Genomic DNA, 25985 nt, shown 5'->3' with positions numbered 1-25985 from the left:
CAGTCCTTGGCCTCTCTGCTGAGATTGCCAACAAGGGTCAAGTGTGGTGGTGGTTTCTGTGATGTGGACACATGTCCACAAGGAACTAAACTGAGACCACAATTTCATTTCATGTAGGCCACCAGGTGGCGCCACCTTTGGTCCCTACCTGAGTTAGAGTTGAACTGATAACCAAGTGGTAAAAGGCTCAATAGTCCACTAGAAACCTTCTGAGCCATTCAGTTCCTCTTCTGTTTTGAATACTTTTAACTCAGATTTTTCAGCCAGTCAATTTTTCATTATGATTTGATAATTTTCTTGGATGGCGATAAAAGGGAGAGACAGGCAGAGAATCCAAACATGATTTACAGAGCACTAGTCACTGCTTTATGACATACATTCAAAATGATTAACCTGACTAATTGTAAATTACAATACATCCTGGTTATGTTTCTTAGTACTGGTGTGCAAATAGTATTGATGCATTTAGTCTCTCACGGTCTGTCCAGTCATTCATAATTCATCCCTTTAGGATTGTTCCTTTAGCTAGCAGGTACAGTCAGTAGAACTACTTGGTCTATGAAGAGGGCTTTTGCAGCTTACAGGCAAAAACCCTTCCCCAGCATACTGTACAAATTGAAGGGAATTCAGGGATGATGATTATTCCTACAGATTGTAGTAGAGCCCACAGGGTGCTAGATATTTGCTAATATATATGAAGACAATCCCTGCTCTGAAGAACCTGGAGGGATTGATTTTGAGGAAAGTTTTAAATAGTTAACTATGTATAGCTTACCTAAGAGAAATCTAAGGGGAGACATAAGTCCATACTAAGGAGAGATAGATGTTATTTAGGGTAAAAGAAGAGTATAACTAAGAGTGATGGGATGAAATTAAGAGAGTGAAAGCTTAGGTTGAATATCAGGAAGTATTTCCTGCCCAGGAGATGTATTAGGGGAGTAGTTTCCCAAGAGAAGTGTTGCAAGCACCATTGCTTGGGAGATTTAAAATTAGTCTGGACAGAGCACTAGGAGGAAGAACAACCTGCATTGGCAGGGAGATGGACTGGATGAGTTAATAGGTCTAATCCATCTCTGACATCTGTGATTTGCTTGACATCTGGCAGCATGGAGCCTTGGAAGCCTAAATCCATTCTTAAGCAAAGATGTCTAACGTCCCTTAAAGGCCTGAAGGCAGCTTCTGACAGATTCCTTTTTTTCTATAACCCTGCCAGGATAGCAGAGCTTGAGGTGTCCGATGAAAATGAAATCAATTGGGATCTACTGGCTGAAGGATGGAGCAGTGTCCGCTCACCACAGTGGCTTCGGAGTAAATGGTGGACAATTAAAAGACAGATTGCAAACCACAAAGATGTTTCATTCCCTGGTAATGTATTAGTTACACGTTTTTTCTCTTCTGTAAAGTCTTCAGAAAGTCTGCTTCACAGGTCCCTCAGGAATAGGTATTGTTACCCCTAAATAGAGTTATGACTTTAAAAAATTGTGAACTTAGTAATTATGAAAGATGCCACATTGGTAGCCCTGGGCTTGACTCCTGATTGTCAACAGAGCAGGGTCAGAGAATGACAGTGTAAGCTTCCCCACTGCTGTCTGCCTGCTAATGTCCTTTATCCCTGTGCTGGCCAGGAGGGGCGATTGCTTGAGTGAGAGGCTAATTCAGTCTCCATGCTCATTTGTTCAGACCTTGCTCTCGCTGTAAAAGCTTCCAGCGGGATGCCAGTTGTGGTAGGAGTTGTGTTGATAAATGGATACCTGCCTATGACAATTATTAGTATTTATTATTTGTATGACAGGAATGCTTAGAGGCCACAACCACAAGTGGGGCCCCACTGTGCTTGGTGCTGTACAAACATCTAGTAAGAGCGTCCCTGCCTTAGATAGTTTACAATCTAAATAGACAAAATGAATCAACAGGCTACCGTCCCCCTTTCAATTCCCCACTCACCAAACAGAAGGCTATTTGCTGCCCAGGGTGGGGAATATCCACTGGTATCACTGAAGACTGAATTGAGTGTCAGAAAAGCAAAGGCCTGGGCCTGCAACCCTGTACATGTTAGCTGCTCCCACAGCTAGTTGCACTAGGGATCACAGCGGGAACAAGAAGGGAAGATGGGTGGCTTTCTAGGAGCCATGTGCCACTTTACCTACAGACGCAGTAGAAAGTTTACACCGCAGGATTGGAGGGTGAATCTGGTGTCTTGGAGCTTTTCCCAATTGCACTGATCCTTTCTGTCCTGCAACCTCTTGAACTAGTCTGCCCCCATCTTCTGCAAGAGTGGGAGAACGTTTTATTTCTCTTTGCAATGTTATATGCAAATTATGACACTAGGAATTGTTTGATTGTAAGTTTGAAAAATGCAGTATTTTTTTAAACAAATACTCCAAATTTGCGGTTTCTGTGACTTATTATGTACTTATTTTTCAAACATGCTAAAATGTTATAGATTCCTGAGAAATTGAGTTTGCACAGAGGTTTAATATTTATATATTTTTTTTTCTGGGTATGAACAAAAAGCTGACTAATGTGTTGACCTCTCTCTAAATAGAGATACATATTGTTGTTTCACAAATTCATAGAATCATAGAAATGTAGGGTTGGGAGGGACCTTGAAGTCGTCTAGTCCAGCCCTCAACTCCTAGGTAGGACCAAGTAGACCTAGATCATCCCTGACAGGTATTTGTCCAACCTGTTCTTAAAAACCTCCAATGATGGGGATTCCACAACCTCCCTTGGAAGCCTGGTCCAGTACTTAATTGTCCTTATAGTTAGAAAGTTTTCCTGAATATCTAACGTAAACTCTCTTCCTGCAGATTAAGCTGATTACTTCTTATCCTACCTTTAGTGGACATGGAGAACAATTAATCACAGACCTCTCTATAACAGCCCTTAACACATTTGAAGATTATCAGGTCCCCCCCCCATCTTCTTTTTTTTTTTAAGACTAAACATACACACCTTCTTTTAATCTTTCTTCATAGGTCAGGTTTTCTAAACCTTTTATCATTTTTCTTGCTCTCTTCTGGACTCCAGTTTGTCTGTATCTTTTCTTAAAGTGTGGCACTCAGAACTGCACACAGAACTCCAGCTGAGGCCTTAGCAGTGTTGAGTTGAGTGGGACAGTTACCTCTCATATCTTACATATGACATTCCTGTTTATAAACCCCACAGTGATAGTAGCCTTTTTGGCAACTGCATCATATTGTTGACTCATATTCAATATGAGATCCCCTAGATCATTTTCAGCAGTACTACCACCTACTTATTCCCCATTTTGTAGTTGTATGTTTGATTTTTTTTTTTTTTCTTTCTAAGGGTAGTACTTTTGTCTTTACTGAATTTCATCTTGTTGATTTCAGACCAATTCTCCAGTTTGTCACGGCTGTTTTGAATTCTAATTCTGTCCTCCAAGGTGCTTGCAACCCCTCCCAGCTTGGTATCATTCACAAATTTTATAAGCATACTCTCTGCTCTGTTATCCAAGTCATTAATGAAGATATTGAATAGTACTGAACCCAGGACTGACCCCTGCGCAACTCCACTAGATACACCCTCCAAGTTTGACGGCGAACCATTGCTTAACTACTCTTTGAGTATGGTCTGTCAACCAGTTGTGCATCCTCCTTACAGTAGTTTCATCTAGAGCACATTTCGTTTGGTTATGAGAATGTCACGTGGGACTATGTCAAAATCAAGATAGATCACGTCCACCGCTTCTTCCCTATGCACTAGGCCAGTAAGCCTGCCAAATAAGGAAATTAGGTTGGTTTGGCATGATTTTTTCTTAACAAACCCATGTTGCCTATTTCTTGCAACCCTGCTACCCTCTAACATGTGCCAGCACCCTTGCGTTCAAAATTATTTCTGCATTTAAACAATTATGTTCATCCAAAAATACGTCCTCCCCATCATGCTAAAGAAAACAGCTTTTAGGGGTGGACAGGAAAACAGAAAGGAGAGAATGAAAGAGGTAGAGAAAAACATGAGTGCAGGACTTTGTATTTTAAAAGATAAACTCTGCCTGAGCCTGGGATCACTCCAATGCCTGTGTTAGGCTCAGCTCCGTATCTGCAGTAATGTTCTCCCATAAGAAGTACCAGCAATTGCACTCAAATTGTTTGTGCAAACAATTCTGATAAGGTTCTCATCTTCAGATGACAAGTCTGCAAAGCAGACAGACATCTCATTCTCCCAGGCTCCATGCTGGCTGTGATGTCTTCTTGAAAAAGCATCATCTTGTCAGGGGCTCAACTGAAAAAAGCAAACCTGGGCTTCATATGGAAGGCTGTATGGTCTCTCACAAGATTCATGGTGTCCTGGCCTTGCAGCATTTCCAGCCTTTCTTATATGCTCGCTCTCCCTACTCAGGGTCTCCCTCCCAATTCCTCTTGGCCTTTAATCCTTTGAGAGAGTTGGCACATGGTGTTTGTTGCAAGTCAGTGAACAATGGCTCTGGTTTTAGCTAGGCAGATCAAAGAAGCATGAGCCTGAACTGTTGTCGAAATATGTTTATGCTGTAAATGTTCATGAAGATCCCCATTTCGTATGGACACATGCCTCACCCACAGCCACTGAAAACATAATGGGATGGGGCTGGTAACTAGTTTTCAAGGGCAGCAGTAAGAGAAGCCCTCTGGTTAAGCGTTTGTGGTCCTGTTCTGTTCTCTGGGCGCTTAGTGTATACCCCAACAGGGGAGCACTTACTCTTGTCCCTATTCCAGCGAGTGCTCCCTTTGGGGTGAAAAATCAATGATGCTCTACTTGGATGGCTTTGATTACTTTCCCCACCAGCCGCACATGCTCTCTCAAACCCCAGGGGCTCTTGAAGTTACGAAGAGTCCAACGGGTGAGACCCTCAGTTTAGATCTTTCTCAGAGATCTGATGCACAGTGTTGTTTCCAAATGCCCCTCTTCAGCATGTCTGAGAATGAATTTTCTTTTTCTCCCTCAGTGCTAATAAAAGGTCTTAAACAGCTGCATGAGAACCAAAAAAACAACCCAGGGCACCAGCTTTCGGAAAACAAATCTGGAAGTGGGTTATCAAACACTCATTCCAATTCAGGGGTTCAGCATGTGCAGATTCGAGTGGCTCACTTGGAAGAGAATGCAGGCAACTCTCCGAGTCCTATGGCAGCTTTGCAGATTCCCGTCCAGATTACTCATGTCTGTAAGTAGTTGAAACTCATACTTGTTATGTCCTATAATAAAACCGAAAAGTTTCTTGTTTTAAGATGATTACGGCCCTACCAAATTCACGGCCATGAAAAACGCATCATGGACCGTGAAATCTGGTCTTTTGTGTGCTTTTACCCTATTATTATACAGACTTCACAGGGGAAACCAGCGTTTCTCAAATTGGGGGTCCTGACCCAAAAGGGAGTTGCAGGGGCAGAGGTCACATCGTTATTTTAGGGGGTCAAAGTATTGCCACCCTTATATCTGCGCTATCTTCAGAGCTGGGCAGCCAGAGGGCGGTGGCTGGTGGCCGGGCACCCAGTTCTGAAGACAGCGCCCTGCCAGCAGCAGCATAGAAGTAAAGGTGGCAATACCATGCCATGCCACCCTTACTTCTGCGCTGCTGCCTTCAGAGCTGGGTGGCCATAGAGTGGCAGTTACTGACTGAGGGCCGAGCTCTGCAGGCAGCAGTGCAGAAGTAAGGGTGGCAATACTATATAATGCCATCCTTACTTCTGCACTGCTGCTGGCGGTGGCTCTGCCTTCAGAACTGGGCTCCTGGCCAGCAGCCACTGCTCTCCAGCTGCCCAGCTCTGAAGGCAATACCCCCGCCAGCAGCAGTGCAGAAGTCAAGGTAGCAGTATCGCAACCCCCCCTACAGTAACCTTGTGATCCCTGCACAACTTTTTGGGTCAGGATCCCTACAGTTACAACACCGTGAAATTTCAGATTTAAATAGCTGAAATCATGAAATTTACTATTTTAAAAATCCTATGACCATGAAATTGACCAAAATGGACCATGAATTTAGTAGGGCCCTAGAGATGATGAATAAATGAAAGTATCTTACAGAATTTAGTTCTGAGTGCCACTCGGATCTTGTGGCTATAGGACAGGACTGAGAGTTGGGAAACCTGCATTCCATTTCCAGCTCTACCTCAAATTTGATATGTGACCCTGGGCAAATCATTTGTAGATTATTATAATATTAATGTGTGCATCTGTACTGCAGTAGCACCCGGAGGTCCCAGTCGGGGCCCCATTGTGTTACACGCTGTACATGCGCACACACATCCAAGTTTATAATCTAATACTACCTTTCTCACAGGTTTATACAGGTTCCTATGATGGAAAATGCTATATGTGGTGTTTATTATGACAACAATACCCAATAATTATCATGCCCTTGGCCCATTCTACTCTTGTTCAGAAATCAATGAGTATATTGTTACTGTACATGACCTCCCTCGCACACATCTGAGACAATGTCTGAAATGCTACAAAACAACTAACACTGGATATGTTAAAGGATATGCGCAACCAATTCAGAGAGGAGGAGTTTGTACATTGCGCAAACAGGATTTTTCTTCTGTTCAGTAGCATTCACTGTAGGGTAATGAAAGACTCTGACCCTGTCTGTACTAAGGAAATTCACATACTTCAGTATGTTTACCCTTACTGTGGATGTGCTATGCTAACACAAAGCAAGGGTTACATTGACTGCTGGAGTAAAACCCACATTGGGTACATCTGCATGTGGGAGTTGCACTAGTATGACAACTGTGCCATGATATGTAATAGAGCCAAATGGTTACTACAGTGCAGATTCAACACCAATTAGAACAGGGGTCCCCAAGCTGGTGCCTGCGGGTGCCATGGCGCCCGCCGGGGCATCTAAGTGCGCCCGTGTACTGGCCGCTGGACGAGCATCCACCAAAATGCCGCTGACAATCAGCGTCATCCAGAGGCGTCGCCGCCGAAATGCTGCCGATTTTCGGCAGCATTTCGGCGGCGATGCCTCTGGATGACACTGCTTGTCGGCAGCATTTCGGCGGTGACGCCTATTGACGTCGCCACTTATCAGCGGCATTTCGGCAGATGCTCGTCCGCCACCACAGTCCTCCCTGGCTCGTCCAGATGAAAAAGGTTGGGGACCACTGAATTAGAAGGTGTCAATATTTTATCTATAATTTTTTTTAATGGAAATATATATACAACTTGTATCAATATGCTTGCATTCCTTTGCCCCTCCATCACTGAAATATCACTTAGGTTCTGAGATTGTAAATAATTCAGAGTAGGAACTGTCTTCTTTTTGGGGATGTAAAATGTTAACCGATCAGCATCAGTCTTACCAGTAATGTATTCAGTTAACGTTTAAATGCCTAATGGGCACATTGAAAACGCTGCAGCAATACCATTTCATAGTGTCTGTGGAACTAGGTTCCACATTGTTAGGAGTCAGTTCCATAGCAATGGTCCCGACATCATAGGCCTGGGAACTAGGAGTGCTGCAGCACCCCTACGTTGTACATGGGGCTCTGCTGCTGGCCCAGGGCCCGGCTGCTGGCCCCGCGTCCGTCCCCAGCTGTGGCCCCAGCCTTAGCCTCCTTACCCCTGTCTGGGTCCCTCTCTCCTGGAGACAGGGCCATGCTCCTGGCCCCAGCTCGGGCGGGGGGGGGGAGGGGGAGGTAAGGGGGCTGGCTTTCAGCACCTCCACTATTAAAAAGGTTCCAGTGCCACTGACTGACATCACACTTTGGTAGCATTAAACCTTCAAACAACATCATGTAGGTTATAGCGATTTTTGGTAACTACTTTTCCATAGTGAAGATGGAGCAATCAAAAAGGAGTAATGCCTGGAATCGTTTCACAAAAATAACAGAAGACACCGTTAAATATAAACTCTGTAATATGGAGCTGAGGTATGCAAACAGCACCAGAGCAATGCTGAACCATTTGAAGCTGATACATCCCTCAGTTTCATGTGAAAAAGGCAAAAATCAAGCAACGCTGACTGTGTTTGTTTCTGATAGTTCAAGAAAATGCAAAACACAACGTGACGAAAAATAATAGAGTTGTTGTGCACCATGATCACTACAGATATGCTGCCTGTAAGTGTCGTGGAGGGTACAGGTTTTCATGCATTGAGTTTTGTAGAACCTGAATACCGTGTGCCTGTGAGACAGACTATAACCTCGCAACTAGAGAAGTGCTATGAAGACTCTGTGAAGTCTGTCTGGGAAAAATTGGAAAATGCCGTTAAAGTAGCTTTCACCATTGTCTGCTGGACAGCATTAACTACAGAAAGCTACATGACTGTCACTTGCCATTATTGAAAATTGGGAGCTTCAATCCGCAGTTCTACAAACCGAAAGTATGGCAGAACGACATATAGAGGAAAACCTTGCTGAAAAATTAAACACTACAGTGGAAAGATGGGGTTTGGCAGGCCGTGTCTTGGCGTGCGTACACAATAATGCAAGCAACATTGTGCTCACCAATATATTGAGGTATGTTACATGGGAATCTGTCAATTGTTTTGCCTATACTTTGCAGCTAGCTATAAATGATGGGTTTTCTTCAAGTAGTGTGGATCATGCTGTTGCAGCTGAAAGTAAATTAGTTAAAAGCAACAGAGGGTCCTGTGGCACCTTTAAGACTAACAGAAGTATTGGAGCATAAGTTTTCGTGGGTGAATGCCCACTTTATCAGACGAATAAATTAGTTGCACACTTCCACCGCAACACTGTGGCTGCAAAAGCACTTGAAAGAAAACAAACACAGCTTCAGGGTAAGCGACACCATTTGATCCAGTCGTGTAAAACTCTCTGGAATTCGGTATATGACGTGTTCGAAAGACTCAGTGGGCTAATAACAGCTGCGCTTTCAGATAGCTCTGTAACAAAACAATCCGATGCCCAAATGCTTCAGCTGCAAGATGAGCATTGGCAATTAATAGAGGATATCATTCCAGTACTTTCCACTTTAAAATGCGCTACAACTGCCATGTCTGCTGAACAGTCAGTGCCGATTTCAAATATTTATTCAATTTGCAACAGTCTTCTCCAAACTCACCTCGGAAGCGAAGCTCCTGTCGAAAATGGAAAAGTCGCTGATTTCAAGGCTGCTGTTCGTCACTCTCTGGAGCATCTTATGAAACCCAGCGATCCTGCCATAACTGCCAAACCTGCACTTATTGCCTCCTTGTTAGATCCATGCCATAAACACATGTGGTTTCTTTCTCCTGTTGTCCAAAAATCAAAGCTTCTGCAACTTGCATCGATGTTAGAAAAATAGAAGAACCTCTAAGTGCTAGGGCTGAAACAAGAAGTGCTGAACCGGATGAGCCGATAGAGCCAGCGCTGAAGAAAATGCATGAAACTGAGAAGAGTGCTATAGTGATGCATTTAGGTGAAGATTATACCAAAAAGGAGAATGAGGCGAATGCAGTAGAAAATGAACTGGAAAATTACTTCAGGGAGCTTTGTCCTTCATTGGAATGCAGTCCATTGGAGGGGGTCAATGCACAGCGTTTTCCAAGGTTTGGAAAACTGGCAAAGAATTACCTGTGCATTCCAGAAACGTTTGTGCCTGCAGAACGTGTGTTTTCCAACACTGGCCTTACCGTTAATTGGCTGCATGCAAGACTGACAACAAAGCATATAAACATGTTGATTTTTCTTAACAAAAATCAGTAATAGAGTTGAAATTCTAATCGGACTTTTTTGTGGTTTTGGACGGCTCAGGGATATTATGTAAAAAAAGTGGGTTTTACACATAAGATTGGCTATTTATGTTGTTAATAAAGGCACTTGACAAAGATAATATATATGTGTGGTAGATTCAGTGTGAACCAATAGCGCTGGAACATTTTTAATAGTGGAGGAGCTGAAAGCCAGCCCCCTTACCCCATCCATCCCCCCTCCCCCCCCCCCCCCCCGAGCTGTGGCCGGGAGCAAGGCCGTGTCTCGGGGGGAGGGGGGGTTCCAGACAGGGTAAGGGGCCGGGCTATAGTGCCCCTCGCACCCCTAGTTCCCATGCCTATATTGTGAACTTGTTAACGGTTAACCGATACAATTTTAGTAGTTTAAGGGTTACTTTTATTAAATACTACTTCATTCCTACTTCATATGTGTTTGTATGGTACCTAGCACATAGGGTTTGGAGCTTCTGGGCTCTACTGCAATGCAAGTTTTTAATCATTCTTTCTAATTTCTGGAAATTTGCTATGTTCATCTTTTGTTTTCACTTAAACTCATAAACTGTAAATTAATATTTTCTACCTCTTGCTTAACTCTACTTTGTTAAAGTGGCACAAGCCCCCTGTATGAATACAGTGATACTGTTACAAAAGTGTTTGTACAGCATAGCTTATTCCCATACAGGAAGGGGAATAAATAAGCTATACAAGTATAATCACATTTACTTCCTGGGTACTTCTGATGTTATTTTTCCTGCCAGTTCTCCAATCAGAGTTTTCCAAAGCAGATAAGACCTGCACTTCCAGTGTAAAAAACAAACACTGGCAGGGCGAGGGGACGTTGTTTGTGCATCACAAAGAAGCCAAAAAAGAGCACACACCCCTTTGTTTCTTTTCGCAGGTCTCCTTTAAAGTGGGCATATTTCTTTTGGCATAACTCTCACTACTCAAACAAAAATGCTGGGAAATGTGTGCTGCTGTGCTTCCCTGCTGATAAAGTGCATAGAAGCGGAAGGTTTATAACTTCACTTTTTTTTTTACCGGCTCCATATAGTGCAGACATGAGTCCACATTCTATGCACTAATACTCTGGGAAGTACTAATTCCAAACCAGTGGATAGCAGAAAGCGTCTGTAATTATGGAAACACAACTTGGCATAAACCATGCCTCTTGCTTCTCTCTCCCAAGATCAGACATTCGTAGATTTTTAAGGCCATAGGGATTCCCTGAATTAATTACTGCTTCAAGTCCAATAGCTGTGGTTAAACTACAGCATATAGTTTAGAAAATCTTGATTTAAAAATTTCCAGTGACAGAGAATCTACTGTAACCCTTGGTAAATCTTTCCATTGCTTAATTATCCTCACTGTTAAATTCAGATTAGAAATAAGGCAAATTTTTGTCCAGTTTCAACTTCCAGCCATTGGATCTTGTTATACCTTTTTCTACTAGATTGAAAACAACAAATTTCTGTTGCCCACGGAGGTACTTCTAGACTGTGATCAAATCACTCCTGAAATTTTACTTTAATCTACATAGATTTAGCTCCTTGAGCCTCTTGCTACTAGGCATGTTTTCCAAACCTTTTAATCATCTCCGAGCTGTCCTCTGAACCCGCTCCAATTTTTCAACACCTTTCTTGAGGGGTGTGGACATTAGAACTGGACACAGCATTAAAGTAATGTTTGCACGAGTGCCAAATGCAGAGAGAACATAAACTCCATTAGCCCATTTGGCCACAGCATCACAATGGGAGCTCGTGTTCAGCTGATTATTCATCATGAACCCCCAAGTCTTTGTCAGACTCATTGTGGGTAGTGTGTCCCATCCTGTAAGTATGGCCTATATCTTTTATTCCTAGATGTTTGACCTTACATTTGGCCAAACTGAAACACACATTGTTTCCTTGTTCCCCAATTTACCAAGCAATCCAGATCTCTCTGTCAGTGACTTGCCCTCTTCATTATTTACCACTTCCCCAATCTTTGTGTCATCCGCACACTTTTATCAGTAATGATTTTATGTTTTCTTCCAGGTCACTGGTAAAAATGATAGAATGGAGACAAAAACTGATCCCTGCAAGATCCCTCTAGAAACACGCCTATTCAGGGATGATTTCATTTACAATTACATTTGAAGACCTATCAGTTCAAAGTGTCATGCGGGTACCAATTCCATGCCTTATAGAAGACTAAGGGTACACTTACACTGCAGCTGGGAATGAGCCTTTCCGCTAAGGTAGACAGACTTGCGCTAGTCAGTGCACTAAAAATAGCAGTGTGCATGTAGGGGCACTGGCAGAGGCTCAGGCTAGCCATCTGAGCTTGGACCCACCTGCCCCATGGGTCTGAGTTCAAATCGCTACCCTGTGCCTCCACCAGTGCCCCAGTGTCCACACTTATTTTTAGCACACTCGTTCGAGCCTCACCAGCACAAGTCTGTCTATTTGGGCCTGGATGCTCACTCCCAGCAGCATTGTGGACGTGGCCTCAGTATATTACATCAACACTATTCATCTTTATCAACCAAACTTGTAATCTCATCAAAAATCTGAAGTTTGTGACAAGATCTATTTTCCATAAACCAGTGTTGCTTGGCATTAATTTATATGATTCTGTGTTGATTCTTTCTTAATCGAGTGTTGTACCAGCAAATCCATCATTTTGCCCAGTGCCTATAATTAAGGCTATGATTTAGTCATGGGTATTTTTAGTAAAGGTCATGGACAGGTCACAGGCAATAAACAAAAATTCACTGCCTGTGACCTGTCCATGACTTATACTATAAATACCCATGATTAAATCTTGGGGGGGGGGGGGGGGGGGGGGGCACTGCTGCGAGGGGTCGCTGCTAGGGAGGTGGGGCCAGTGGCACCAGTTGCCGGGGGCTGCCAAGCAGCGGCTGCTTTGGCCGCCCAGAGGTCAGCTGCTGGGGGCCAGCCGCACCAGCTGCTGCTCAGGCGGTCCCTGGGGCCAGTTGCTTGGGCGGCCCTGGGGTCAGCCACGCTGGCCTCTGCAGAAATCACGGCGGTCACGGAAAGTCACAGAATCTGTGACTTCTGCAACCTCCGTGACAGACATGGAGCCCTAACTATAATTACTTGAATCATCCTGATTACCCTTTTTAAATGTTGGCAGGACATTAGCTTTTATCCAGCCCTCAGAAACTTCCCCAGTTTTCCACAATATATGGAAAATCAACATTAACAGTCTAGATTGCTCCTCAGCCAGCTCTTTTAAAACTTGTGGGAAGCAAATTATCTGGACCTGCTGATTTTAAAATGTCTAACTTTAGTAGCTGCTATTTAATAGCCTCCGTCCTGTTCAAATTGCTTTCAGTAACCCAGTGAACCAGTCAGGCTCCTATAGTATTAGCATTTGTACCTTCAGTAGATTGCAGCCATTACATACAATGTGATTAAATATACTTGAGTGCATCTTGCACTTTATCCATTGGTGCACATACACATTACACTGGTCTACAATTTTTGAGAAGTCGTCTGCTTCAGAGATAAAATGTGCTATTTATTATGTATTTTGATGTGCTGAATTCAAATATGACAATTAAAACAACGGATTGGCTACTGTTTCTAAGATATTTAAGTTTTTACATTTTATGTCTATGTATATTGTGTAGATAGTAGAGGTTTAATCATAAATTGTAAACCTAGGTCTTTTCATGTGTTTCTGGTTGCTTTACATGATCATATTTCACCTGTCCTGTTTATGTAACACTTTAAAAATCAGCAAAAGGTTATATAAATAAAATTTATTATGAAACAAAAGGCAAAAAACTATTATGTACATAGTTTAGTCCTATTCAGTGTCTACTCGGCGCTTCTTGGCTTGTCTCTTGTATTCATTAAATGGAGCATCTCTTGTCACTGTCCAGCAATAGTCTGCAAGCATTGATGGGCTCCATTTGCCCTGATAGCGTTTCTCCATTGTTGCAATGTCCTGGTGAAATCGCTCGCCGTGCTCGTCGCTCACTGCTCCGCAGTTCGGTGGGAAAAAATGTAGATGAGAGTGTAAAAAATGTATCTTTAGTGTGACATGTTGCAACCAAGGCTTTTGTCTGCCTTGAGGAGGTTTTCCACCAACAACCTGTAGTTGTCTGCCTTGTTGTTTCCGAGAAAATTTATTACCACTAACTGGAAGGCTTTCCATGCCAGTCTTTTCCTTGCCACGCAGTGCATGGTCAAATGCATCATCTCGAAGAAGTTCACGAATCTGAGGACCAACAAAGACACCTTCCTTTATCTTAGCTTCACTTAACCTTGGAAATTTTCCACCGAGGTACTTGAAAGCTGTTTGTGTTTTGTCAGTGGCCTTGACAAAGTTCTTCATCAGACCCAGCTTGATGTGTAAGGGTGGTAACAAAATCTTCCTTGATTCAACAAGTGGTGGATGCTGAACACTTTTCCTCCCAGGCTCCAATGACTGTCGGAGTGGCCAATCTTTCTTGATGTAGTGGGAATCTCTTGCACGACTATCCCATTCGCAGAGAAAACAGCAGTAATTTGTGTATCCAGTCTGTAGACCAAGCAAGAGAGCAACAACCTTCAAATCGCCACAAAGCTGCCACTGATGTTGGTCATAGTTTATGCACCTCGAAAGTTGTTTTCATGTTGTCATAGGTTTCCTTCATATGGACTGCACGACCAACTGGAATTGATAGCAAAACATTGCCATTATGCAGTAAAACAGCTTTAAGACTCGTCTTCGATGAATCAATGAACAGTCTCCACTCATCTGGATCGTGAACGATGTTGAGGGCTGCCATCACACCATCGATGTTGTTGCACACAAGATCACCTTCCATGAAGAAGAATGGGACAAGATCCTTTTGACGGTCACGGAACATGGGAACCCTAACATCACCTGCCAGGAGATTCCACTGCTGTAGTCTGGAGCCCAACAGCTCTGCCTTACTCTTGGGTAGTTCCAAATCCCTGACAAGGTCATTTCCTTTTCCTGTTCAACCACTGGCGAAGATTTGTTGCACAAGTGTTGCAGCGTATGTGTGGGGCCCACCCCTTGTCCTGATCTCCAGATTTTGCAGCCAAAATAAAGGTGATAGGCTTTCTTAACCATAGTGGTTATATTGCGCTTCTGTGATGCAACAGTCACTTCACCACAAACATAGCAGAAGTTATCTGCACTGTTCACACAAGTACGAGGCATCTCTGCTCACTTTGGCTAAACAGAAATGTGTCCCTTTGCAAAATCAAACACTGACAAATAAGAGAGCACGACACTGTATGATGATTTCTAGAGCTGATATAGGGCAATTTGTTCAGCAGAGTGATGTAAGCTTCGTTATGATTGCATCATCCATGACTTCTAGGAATAACATGATGCAATTAATATCATGTATGACGCAATACCTCAGATTGCATCATTCATTGTTTTGCCTAAAAATCAAGTACTGTCCAAACCCAGTCATAGATTTATTCATAGATCCAGTCAAAGATGTCTTTTAGTCATTTCTGGTTTAAATTGAGATCCCTTCCCTTTATAACTCACTTATCCTCCGCCATTCCCAAGTCAAGGGTCGTATATACTGACCCAATAGCATATCTTGAAAACTAGAGCCAATCAACAATTTTAAGCATCATTTTCGTTCTCAGTGACCCAGAATTAGTAAAGGTTGACTCCATTTATTTCAGAAGCATTTTGGCTGCAGAGCAGTGTTATAGGAGGACAGAAAGGAACTCAAATATAGGGCCAGTTTTCAGCTGGTGTGGATCAACACGGAACATAACTGCATTGACTTACCGCTGATTTACACCAGCTGAGGCTCTGACCTATAGGGTGGTCTTATGGATACTTATTCCAGAATATTATTTCTTTAAAATGTCATTACAAACATAAATCATTAGATCCCTTGAATATCATTTTGTTTTTTATTCATACTTTCTTCCCTCTATTTCCATCTCATGCAAGATGTCTTCTTTAAAGAGTGTTGTATTCTAGATACAAACTAGAGAACCTTGGCATTAGTACTGCAGTCAGCTTCCTTTCTCTCAGCACTGGGAGTAGCAGTTCCCTGCTTAACACCCTTCTGTGCTGACATGTTTCGGTTTACATGTGTTTTTTTTTGTTTGTTTTTTTCCTACTCCCATAGCCTCAGCTGATTCTCCTGCTGCTGCTGTCGACTCTGAGACAATAACACTGAATAGTGGAACACTACAGACCTTTGAGATTCTCCCAGTAAGTAACAGAGAACTTGCCTTGCAATATCACATTTATCCTTTAAATGTGGTTAAATTGTTAAATTTTTGTAGCTGATTTCCAGAATGGGGGAGGAAGGAGGGAAAGTTTAATGGTGATTCTGAAGTAAACTTCTGTTACAAAATCTAGAGCAAAATGTGGACCTAGTTGTAATTAGTTAGAGCTGTGAAGGTTCAATGTGAAATATTAACTCTTGTGAAACCATCTTGTAGCAGTGTGTGCGTAATATTTTTTTAAATAAAAATCTTTCTTATAAGAGGAGTTTATAACATGAAAGACCCTTGTTGGCAAAAGATTCCTCTGTGCCTGTACCATTCATCCCACTATTGATAGGGCACAGTCTCTCTACTATTACTGCAGGTAGTGGCAAATGTGGTTGAGGGCTCTGTGAGGCCATATCCTCACTGAACAGCTGTAGCAAGAGTGGCCTGTCTCCTCTTCACTCCTCTCTGGGAGCAAGACCAGGAAGTCAAGAATCTCTCCTTATCTTCCCCCCATGGGATACTGGCATCTTTTATCTCCTCCCCGTTTCCATTTGGTCAGCCAGGACCCAATCCAGCTCCCATTGGGTCTTTCCATTGACTTCAATAGGAGTTGGATCATGTCCCGGCAGAGGAGCAGACAAGAAGTAACCTACCAGTGGGTGTAAATTGCTGTATTCCAAGTGGATTTAGGATAGCAGAACCTGCTTTTACCAGAGTGTAATTTCACTGTAAGATGTGTGAAAAGATTCTTCACCAACGCAGTTCAGGATTTTCACTCCAGTTTAACAAGGGGACATGGTTAACTCTTCTATCCATTGCTGAACAGGAGAGGGGACTAAACCAAACCCTGCACTACTCCATAGGAGAAAGTCCTTAGTGCAGAGAGGCAGTTGCCAGGATTACAGATAATTAGTTCTTCACTAATTTAGCTAATTTAGTTTGTTGAAGAAAAATGAGATTTTACAGTTACTCCAATTAAATTGTGGTAAGTAACACAGGGAAGGAGTTATTTCAGTATGATTTCTAGCTAGCTGGATTCCCTATAAGTGAGTGCGCTAACATGGTTCAGGAAGTGGGGAATCTTTGTATTGACCTTTTTTTCCCTTTCTTAGTCCTTCCATCTCCAGCCTACTGGAACTCCCGGCACTTACTTACTACAGACAAGCTCAAACCAAGGCCTTCCTTTAACACTGACTACCAGTCCCACAGTGACCCTGACAGCTGCTGCCGCTCCTGCCTCCCCAGAGCAGATCATAGTCCATGCCTTATCCGTACGTATCTTGAAGAGTTAGAATGCTGAAACATCTTGGGAAAAGGGTGGGCTAATAATTATTGCCTGTCAGCCGCTGTGGTTACAGCAGGTCCCTAGTTACCTCCGTATTGTGGAAGCAGAGAAAGAACTGACAGTATGCTAAGGTTACAAAGTAGTTCCCAATGCATACACCTTTCTGACATGCTCATAACTTTCCAAAATATTCACTCTGGAGCTGAAATTTTCCATGCTCACTCTCCAGTCACAGGTAGAGTACAATTATTTTGGCCGTTTTAAAATATTGAAGAGTGAGAATTTCCCATTTAAAAAAAAAACCTCTTCAAACCACAGGCTGCAGAAAACTTGCTGAAGTTAAACATTTGGCATGGGTATAGACCTTATTGGAGATTAGTTCTTTGGTTGAAGATTAAACTGGTTTAATCATGTGATGTCTCCATCTAGTGGTTGGCCTCAACAAAATTAAAATCTGTTACCTACAACTTTTTATTTATAGGATTTTCTAAGATCTTATCACTGAAATCTTCACATCTATGAATTAATTTATCCCCCCACAACCTTTGTAAGGTAGGGAAGTATTTTGCCTGGTTAGCAGAGGGGGAAGCTAACAGATATTGAAAGTCACGTAGGAAATTTGTTGCAGCTATAGAAATAGTACTCTGATCTCCTGAATCTAGGACTATTATTTTAACTGTAACCACTTAGCTCAAGTGGTATGAGCTTGTGCTTTGGTGCTGATGGTATCTGGTTTGATCACTGCTGATGACTTTTCTGTCTCAAGTTAAATAATACTTAAGCTTATCACTATCCTTCTTTGTTACAAACAGGAAGGAAGAAATGTTGTCTAGTGGTGAGATCACAGGATGGAGAATCAGGACTCTCCTGGTTCTAGCCGCAGTTCTGCCACTGATTCTCTTTACCTTGCTATGCGTCTCTCTGTTTACTCCTCTGTAAACTAGATAGAACAGTTTCAACCAGGTTGCAGATTCATAGAGTTGAAGGCCAGAAGGGATCATCAGAGCATCTAGTCTGATCTCCTATATGTCACAGACTATTACATTTCACCCAGTTACCCATGTATTGACCCCAATAACTTGTGTTTGACTAAAGACAGGTGAAAAACCAACAAAGTGCTAAATACAAAATAAATACTATCTTTTGTTAATGCTTCTTACAGCCAGAACATTTGCTGAACACAAGTGATAATGTCACAGTGCAGTGCCACACACCGAGTGTCATAATTCGCACTGTTGCTACTGAAGACATCTCCTCCGTAACCCAGGCAGAACTTACTGTCGATTCACATATTCAGTCAGCTGACCTGACAGATCCTCCAAGTACCCTGGAAGCAGATACTTTTCCACATGACATCCATCAGTCCAAGCTGAGTGATGAAGAGCAGTCTGCCTACATTGACGATGACTCCTCCAAATTCAGTGGCAGAAATAGCACCGAACTGTTAGATGGGGTGATGGTAAGAACTGAAGAGGAGATTTCAGATACAGACCTCAAACGTGAAGAGGAGTCCCACTCCAATTTAACTGACACTTACGTCACTGAGGTAAGGAAGTGCATGATGAAACTACCAGAATATCTGAAACTACTGCCTCTAAGGCCTTGTCTACACTACCGGGGTAAGTCGACCTAAGTTACACTATTCCAGCTATGTGAATAACTTAACTGGACTTGAGGTACCTTAGGTCGACTTACCCCATGTCTTCATTGTGCTGTGTCAACAGGAGATGCTCTCTGGTCGACTTACTTTACTCTTCTCAGAACTGGAGTACCCAAGTCGACGAGAGAGTGCTCTGCCATCGATTTAGCGGGTCTTCACCAGACCCGCTAAATCAACAACCATTGCATCGATTGCAGCTCCGTGGATCTCCCTAGTAGTGAAGACAAGCCCTCAGGGAAAGAGAAAGTGATGGTTCAAAATAAAGACCTGATGAGAAAATTAAAGTGTCCTTATGAATGTGTCAATAGTGCTGCTTTTTAATTGTCTTCTAGTGTTTTAGCTGCACGAGCATTTTGTGGAGAGGCTTTTTCTGTCTCAGAACTTCGTAAACATGTTGGGAGGTGGTGGTAATTAGATCAAGGCTAGGGTTAGGGTTCAGATTCAGTGGCACAGAAATCTCACAAGTGGGCTAGGAATCTGTACTCCCCAAGTCCTCATCTTGAGGATTTTGCTTTAATGCAGATAGGTGGCATAACATAGTGTGACCCAGCTAGTATCGATCAAAGTAGTGTACTCATGGTTTACGGTTTTAGGAGATAAACAAGCCAGCTATTTGTCTACCAAGTCACTGTCTTTTCTTTACAAATATATTGTGTGAGCAAGGGAGAGGTGAAGTACAGTATTTCTCACAGTCAACTTTTTACTCTACTAATCTTGCTAGTGTCCTCTTAACTGCAGCAGACCTTTCATGACTTTTTTGGCAGGATTTGATTGGTTAAGCAGAATAGTCCAGTTATTAAATGCTCAAAACACTTCAGTAAAGATTCAGTTGTGAAACAAATTACAATCTCACACAGCTCTACATCTCAGATGCTGCCATGAGTTTATCTAAGTAAGTATAAAACTGGAGCCATTGTATAGGCTAGATACAGGAGTGGGCAAACTATGAGCTGGGGGCCACTTCTGGCCCTCGAGCTCCTGCTGGGGAGCTGTATCTGGGGCTTGCCCTGCTCCCGCGCTCCAGCCGGGGAGTGGGTTCGGAGGCCGCTCCGCGCAGATGTGCCAAGGCTACCGGAAGCAGCAGCATGTCCCCCCTCTGGCTCCTGTGTTTAGGGGCAGCCAGGGGGCTCTGTGCGCTGCCCCTACCCCAAGCGCCACCCCCACAGCTCCCATTGGCTGGGAACTGCGGCTAATGGGAGCTGCAGGGGTGGCATCTGGGATGGGGCAGCACACAGAGCTGCCTGGCTGCACCTCTGCATAGAAGCCGGAGTGGGGACATGCCTGGAGCTGCTTGAGGTAAGCGCTGCCCGGAGCCTGCACCCCTGACCTCTCCAGTGCCCCTGCCCCAGCCCGGAGCTCCCTCCTGTACCCTGAACTCCTCATTTCTGCCCCCACCCCAGAGCCCTCTCCGCACCCCATGCCCCAATCCCCGTCCCATCCCCCATCTCCCTCCCACCCTCCAAACCCCTTGGTTCCAGCCTGGAGCACCCTCCTACACCCCAAATCCCTTAGCCCCACCCCAGAACCCACACCTCCAGCCGGAGCCTTCCATCCCTGCACCCTAACCCCCCCCTGCCCCAGCCCGGAACGCCCTCCAGCACCCTGAGCTCCTCATTTCTGGCCCCACCCCAGAGCCTGCACTCCCAGCCAGAGCCCTCACCCCCTCCTGCACCTCAACCCTAATTTTGTGAGCATTCGTGGCCAGCCATACAGTTTCCATACCCAGATGGGCCATGAATTGGAACAATTGATAGAGCTAAGTATCAAGAAATAAGACCAACTTGCATTTTATTGAGTTTGTTGGGTTAAATTGCACTTCCCCTTTAACAAACTGCTCTCCAAAATAACAGATATAACCGATGGTACAATTTTTTTTCTCAATCAGCCAGGAATCCCACTATAATTCAGACTATTAGGTTTTGTTTCTGCAAGAGAACAGGTATGTACATTGAACCATCTCTCTGCTGTTCTTATGAGCAGGATCAGTACATCCTACATACAGTCCAAAGCTACTGACCTTCCTCAATTTGCATCCTTTTCTTTTCACTTTAGTTGAAATGGATGCAATAATACATTTACATTTAAGGCAGTTTGAGAGCTCTGTCTATTTTAGCAGTTGAATCATAGAATCACAGAATATTTGGGTTGGAAGGGAGCTCAGGAGGTCATCTAGTCCAACCCCCTGCTCAAAGCAGGACCAATTCCCAACTAAATCATCCCAGCCAGGGCTTCGTCAAGCCTGACCTTAAAAACCTCTAAGGAAGGAGATTCCACCACCTCCCTAGGTAACCCATTCCAGTGCTTCACCACCCTCCTAGTGAACAAGTTTTTCCTAATATCCAACCTAAACCTCCCCCAGTGCAATTTGAGACCGTTACTCCTTGTTCTGTCATCTGGTACCATTGAGAACAGTCTAGACCAGTGTTTCTCAAACTGGGGTCGCCGCTTGTGTATGGAAAGCCCCTGGTGGGCCGGTTCGGTTTGTTTACCTGCCCCGTCCGCAGGTCCGGCTGATCGTGTCTCCCACTGGCCGCAGTTTGCTGCTCCAGGCCAATTGGAGCTGCTGGAAGCGGCGCGGGCCGAGGGACTTACTGGCTGCCCCTTCCAGTAAACAAACTGGCCCGGCCCGCCAGGAGCTTTCCCTACACAAGGGGTGACCCCAGTTTGAGAAACACTAGTCTAGGACCCATCCTCTTTGGAACCCTCTTTCAGGTAGTTGAAAGCAGCTATCAAATCCCCCCTCATTCTTCTCTGCTGCAGACTAAACAATCCCAGTTCTATCAGCCTCTCCGCATAAGTCATGTGCTCCAGCCCCCTAATCATTTTTGTTGCCCTCCGCTAGACTCTTTCCAATTTTTCCACATCCTCCTTGTAGCATGGGGCCCAAAACCGGACACAGTACTCCAGATGAGGACTCACCAATGCCGAATAGAGGGGAATGATCACGTCCCTCGATCTGCTGGCAATGCCCCTACTTATGCAGCCCAAAATGCATAAGTAGTCTTCTTGGCAACAAGGGCACACTGTTGACTCATATCCAGCTTGGATTGTCACATAGGAATCAAAATAAATTAAGTTACCGTGTTCAGATTATGAAGACAAAAATGTTAGCAATTCAAAATCAAAACTTTCATGACATTAGTTATGGGTAAAGGTATGAAAAGATGTTAGATTGTTTATTTTAGGAAGAAAAAGCAAATTGACTTGGTAATTCTCATTTGTTTATCCTCCTAGCTAAATGGAAGTTTGGGGTCTGTGCAGTTTCACTAGTGGAGATAGAGGGGATTATTTTAGTCAAGAGGAGTACTCAGGAGTAGGAGTGACTCTAAAAAGGCCTCTGTAAACTTCACTTTCTGTATAAGACATTTCTCCCCGACTGCTGCCATTACAGTTGTCACAGTGCGTGGGAGGTATGGACTCAGGTTGCAGGGTTTTGATAACTATAGCTGGAAAAGTGCCCAGTTGCCTTTCCCACTATCCCCTGTACCTTGAGAGCCAGCTTTTCAGTGTGGGCCTAGGAACCGCTCCTCAGTGTTGGAAGGTCCAGCTATGCTGTGCTTTCTGCAGGCTGCTTCCTCATTGAATTAGGTACGTCATACTTTGCATTAAGTAGTGCAAGCTAAGATCTGGCCTTAGGATCTTAATGAAGGAGGACCTAGCTATGATACATGCATCGCATACATGTGTTCATTCGTACACTGCTTGACATCAGCTGATAAGTGGTAAGCAGCTGGGTGGCCAGTCACAAAGATGGTACTAATAAAACTGCTGAGAGGAACAGGTTTTAGTAAAACTGGCTGGACCATCCTAGCTATCCCTCTAAACAAGGGCCTCTAGCTAGCCCAAGCAGTCCACACTCCAGCTGTGAATCTGAACAATTTTCAGCTATTTTCATTCTGCCAATTCCAGCCACCCCTGCTGTTCTGCAATCAGCCTTTAGCTGAGAGCAGTCAAGATCACTCTTTCTTAGCGGTGCTTAGAGTAGTTAGAACTTGACAGTGAAAGCAGCAGTTGTAGTTATGACTCAAGGAGAAGTGTCAGTAAGGTGTTAATTTTTTTCCCTAACTTCCTTATTCAATTCACAGACAACAATTATATTTGTTGTACAAATAATGCGTGATTACAAGGCCAAAAAGGACCATTGTGATTTAGTCTGACCTCTTGTGTAAACACAGGCCATAAGACTTGCTTGAATAAATTTGGACTAGAGAATCATTTACCCCCCAAAAAGTCTTGATTGAAAAGTTTCCAGGGCTCCATCCCAACCCTTGGTAAGTTTTTCCAGTGGTTAAGTTACCCTCATTGTTAAGTTTGCACTTGATTTCTAGTATGAATTTGTCTAGCTTCAAGTTCCAGCCATTGGATTGTGTTTTTTCTGTTATATTAAAAAGCCCTCTTATCAAGTTTTGGTCCCCATGTAGATAAGTGTTGTAAGTATGTAACATACGTCTTACCACATCTAGAGATGAGTAGCCAGCATGATGAGAAATTCAGTTTATAGCCATTGTGGGTCACTTAAAACAGTGCTTTTGACTGTCAGTCATTTTCCGTTCCCTCTAACTACTATTCGCTCTGAAAAAGATCTCAGCCGCAGCCAGCATGTAACTCAGTTTCCTAGAAGCAAATGTTTCTGTATCTCATTATGGATAAACCTCTCACATCTTATCCTTCAAACTCTCATCATGCAGGACCTAGGTTCTCCAGCCATAGAAGAACAAGTTGATCAGTCTGCAATAGACGACGAAACTGTCCTTATTGTTCCTTCACCCCATGGTTTTATCCAGACATCAGATGATATAGACAATGAATCAGTCTTACCTCTGACAACATTAACAGGTAATATCAGACAGTTGCTTAGTGCAATTGGCCTGAAACAAGATTCTTTAGTTCAGGGGTTTTCAAACGTCATTGCACTGTGACCCCCTTCTGACAACAAACATTACTACACGACCCCAGGAGGTGGGACCGAAGCATGAGCCTGGGACTCCGGGCAGAGGGGCCCAAGCGCTTCAGCCCCAGGTAGGGGGCCTGTAACCTGAGCCCCGCCACCCAGGGCTAAAGCCCTCGGGCTTTGGTTTCGTCCCTAGGCAGTCCAGCTTGGGCTTCGGCTCTGGGCCCCAGCAAGTCTAAGCCAGCCTTGATGACCCCATTAAAACAGGGTCCCAGCCCACAGTTTGAGAATGGCTGCTTTAGTTCAATATGGTAATTGAGCTCCTCTAATCATTCTGTGCATTATAGCCCTTATCCATGGAATCTTCGTATAACTTACCTTCCGAATCATTGTTAGTTTGAAACTTTAGAAATAAGACTCTTTAGCTGAAAGGATTTGGAAGCTTTTTTAAAAAACAAGGAAGTCATGCATTCATCTGTTTTCCTCCACTGCACCAATGTTAAATGCCAACTAATTAGTTTTAGACTACTTATACTGTGGCTGGAAAAATGTTGATGGGTGGTAGCAGTTCCAGCCCTTGTGGAAACCACTCAGTGTGAGGCTTGAGTTAGAGATCAGAGATTGATCAGTAAATTGTTGTGTGCAATTCTGTATACCTGCTTTTTAGAGGAAATTGTTTTGGAAAAACTAGAGGGTCTCAAAGTAGCTACATTTTAATAGTTTTATTTAAATTGATGCAAAGCACTACCTATGTGCTTTTGAGGTAAGTTTTTATAGCAGTACAATAAGTTTGAGTCCTTATGTTATGGCTCATTGCAGATCCTATATTGCAACACCATGAAGAGGGATCACACATTATTGGCTCGTGTTTGGACAGTCCTGATTCCGAAGATTCAAAGGATGTTGAAGACTTAGTGAGTTGTCACTAAGAAGCAGTAATCATGTCTGCTTTCTAAATTAACCTGTTTGCATCATGAAATTACAGTTGCAACCCTGTACCACCTTCCAAAGAAAGTAGTCAGTCCACATGTTTAGAACATTCTCAAGTTGAAATGGCTACAGTGCACTTTTACTGCTCATAAGACTATGTACCTCATTTGTAAAGGGGTACAACAGCTAACTGAAGCCCCAGTCCACTGCTTTTCAGCAAGGGGTTATTGAGAGTCTCAGTTGCACACTGCTAGGATCCACTCAATCATTTTGAGCTGGCTGTTGCCCATGTGTTGGACTTTATGCACCTTGAAAACTGGATGGAAGCCAAGGACTGTAGGCCTTAGCTTCTTAGTGCAGCAACAAGAATTAGTTTGCACACATTTCATGGAAAGTGGATGAGGATTTCTGCACTTACTGGCTCTAAGATACAGAGTTGTTACTTTTCCTCTTGAAATTTAGCTGAGGATATCTCAGTGACTTTAGAGGGTAAGGGCAGGAGCAGTACTGCAGAAGGGGTCCGTTTTCCCAATCTCATTTGACGTACCAGTATTTCCAGCACATAGGACCCTAGTTACAGATGCTTACAGGGTTGTCTTTCGCTGTGCCTGTTCCTGAAGAGTCCGTTGCTGGCAATGGATGGAGTTGCAGAAAGATCAGATGTGTTTTTGTTTTTTCTAAGTAAAAAATTAATCACTACAGCAAGTTCAATAAAAGGGAAACTTATAAGAAAGGGAAGGCTATGGAGATCCACCAGCATCCCTCTAAAGCCTAGAGAACAAAAAAAGCCTCTAACCTTCAGAGGCCATTCCAAGTCGGGTGGAAAGACTACCTACCTACCTACCTACCCTCATTACACTTCCAGCCTCTCTCTGAAGGTGAGTTGTATGCAGCACATTAATATTTGGGGGATGGCAAGGAGGTGGTAGCACCCTTTGCAAGGTCTTGAAGAAGCAGTTCAGTGATAGTTTAGGCCTATGTCCCTAAAGCAGTGGAAAGCAATTCATTCGACAGTTCGGGCTCCTAGCAGACACAAGGCTGAGCAGCCTTCTAAGAGTGAGTGTGTGTGTGAGAGAGAGTGTGAGTGAGTGGGGGGGGGAAATAACTACAGAAATTAAAGACTGATGTATAAATTATTTTATTTATTTCTGTAATTAGCTCTTCATAATCAGAGTTGGTCTTTCAGTCTGTGGTTTTGTTAATGTGGAATTAAGTTGTAGTTTTAACAAAAGGTTGCCTAGGGAACAGAAATAATTGTATAGTCAGTTTAAACAAAAATAAAGTATTTGTCTTATGTAACTGTAAGATGCCATTTATTTATTCTGTTACAGATCTTTGCAATGCTG

At 43.4% G+C, this 25985-nt stretch overlaps 1 protein-coding gene across 3 annotated transcripts in view; it reads left to right on the top strand.

Annotated features, from left to right (window-relative positions):
* The window catches only part of DMTF1 (cyclin D binding myb like transcription factor 1), a 65766-nt gene extending 40100 nt beyond the window's left edge, over positions 1-25666 (top strand). For all 3 annotated transcript variants that reach the window (XM_054016982.1, XM_054016972.1, XM_054016969.1), the window contains 7 exons: positions 1214-1365; positions 4949-5164; positions 15783-15868; positions 16986-17144; positions 18321-18704; positions 23507-23654; positions 24529-25666. In XM_054016982.1, coding sequence (XP_053872957.1) covers positions 1214-1365; positions 4949-5164; positions 15783-15868; positions 16986-17144; positions 18321-18704; positions 23507-23654; positions 24529-24638 — 1255 coding nt within the window. In that variant the 3' untranslated portion in view covers positions 24639-25666. The remainder of the gene's footprint in view (positions 1-1213; positions 1366-4948; positions 5165-15782; positions 15869-16985; positions 17145-18320; positions 18705-23506; positions 23655-24528) is intronic.
* The last annotated feature ends 319 nt before the right edge of the window (positions 25667-25985 follow it).

The sequence above is a fragment of the Malaclemys terrapin genome, chromosome 1 (genome assembly GCF_027887155.1).
Source record: "Malaclemys terrapin pileata isolate rMalTer1 chromosome 1, rMalTer1.hap1, whole genome shotgun sequence".
In the NCBI taxonomy this organism is placed as follows: Eukaryota; Metazoa; Chordata; order Testudines; family Emydidae; genus Malaclemys; species Malaclemys terrapin.
The sequence above is the reverse complement of the archived record's forward strand: the minus strand, read 5'-3'. Positions and strand labels throughout refer to the sequence as shown.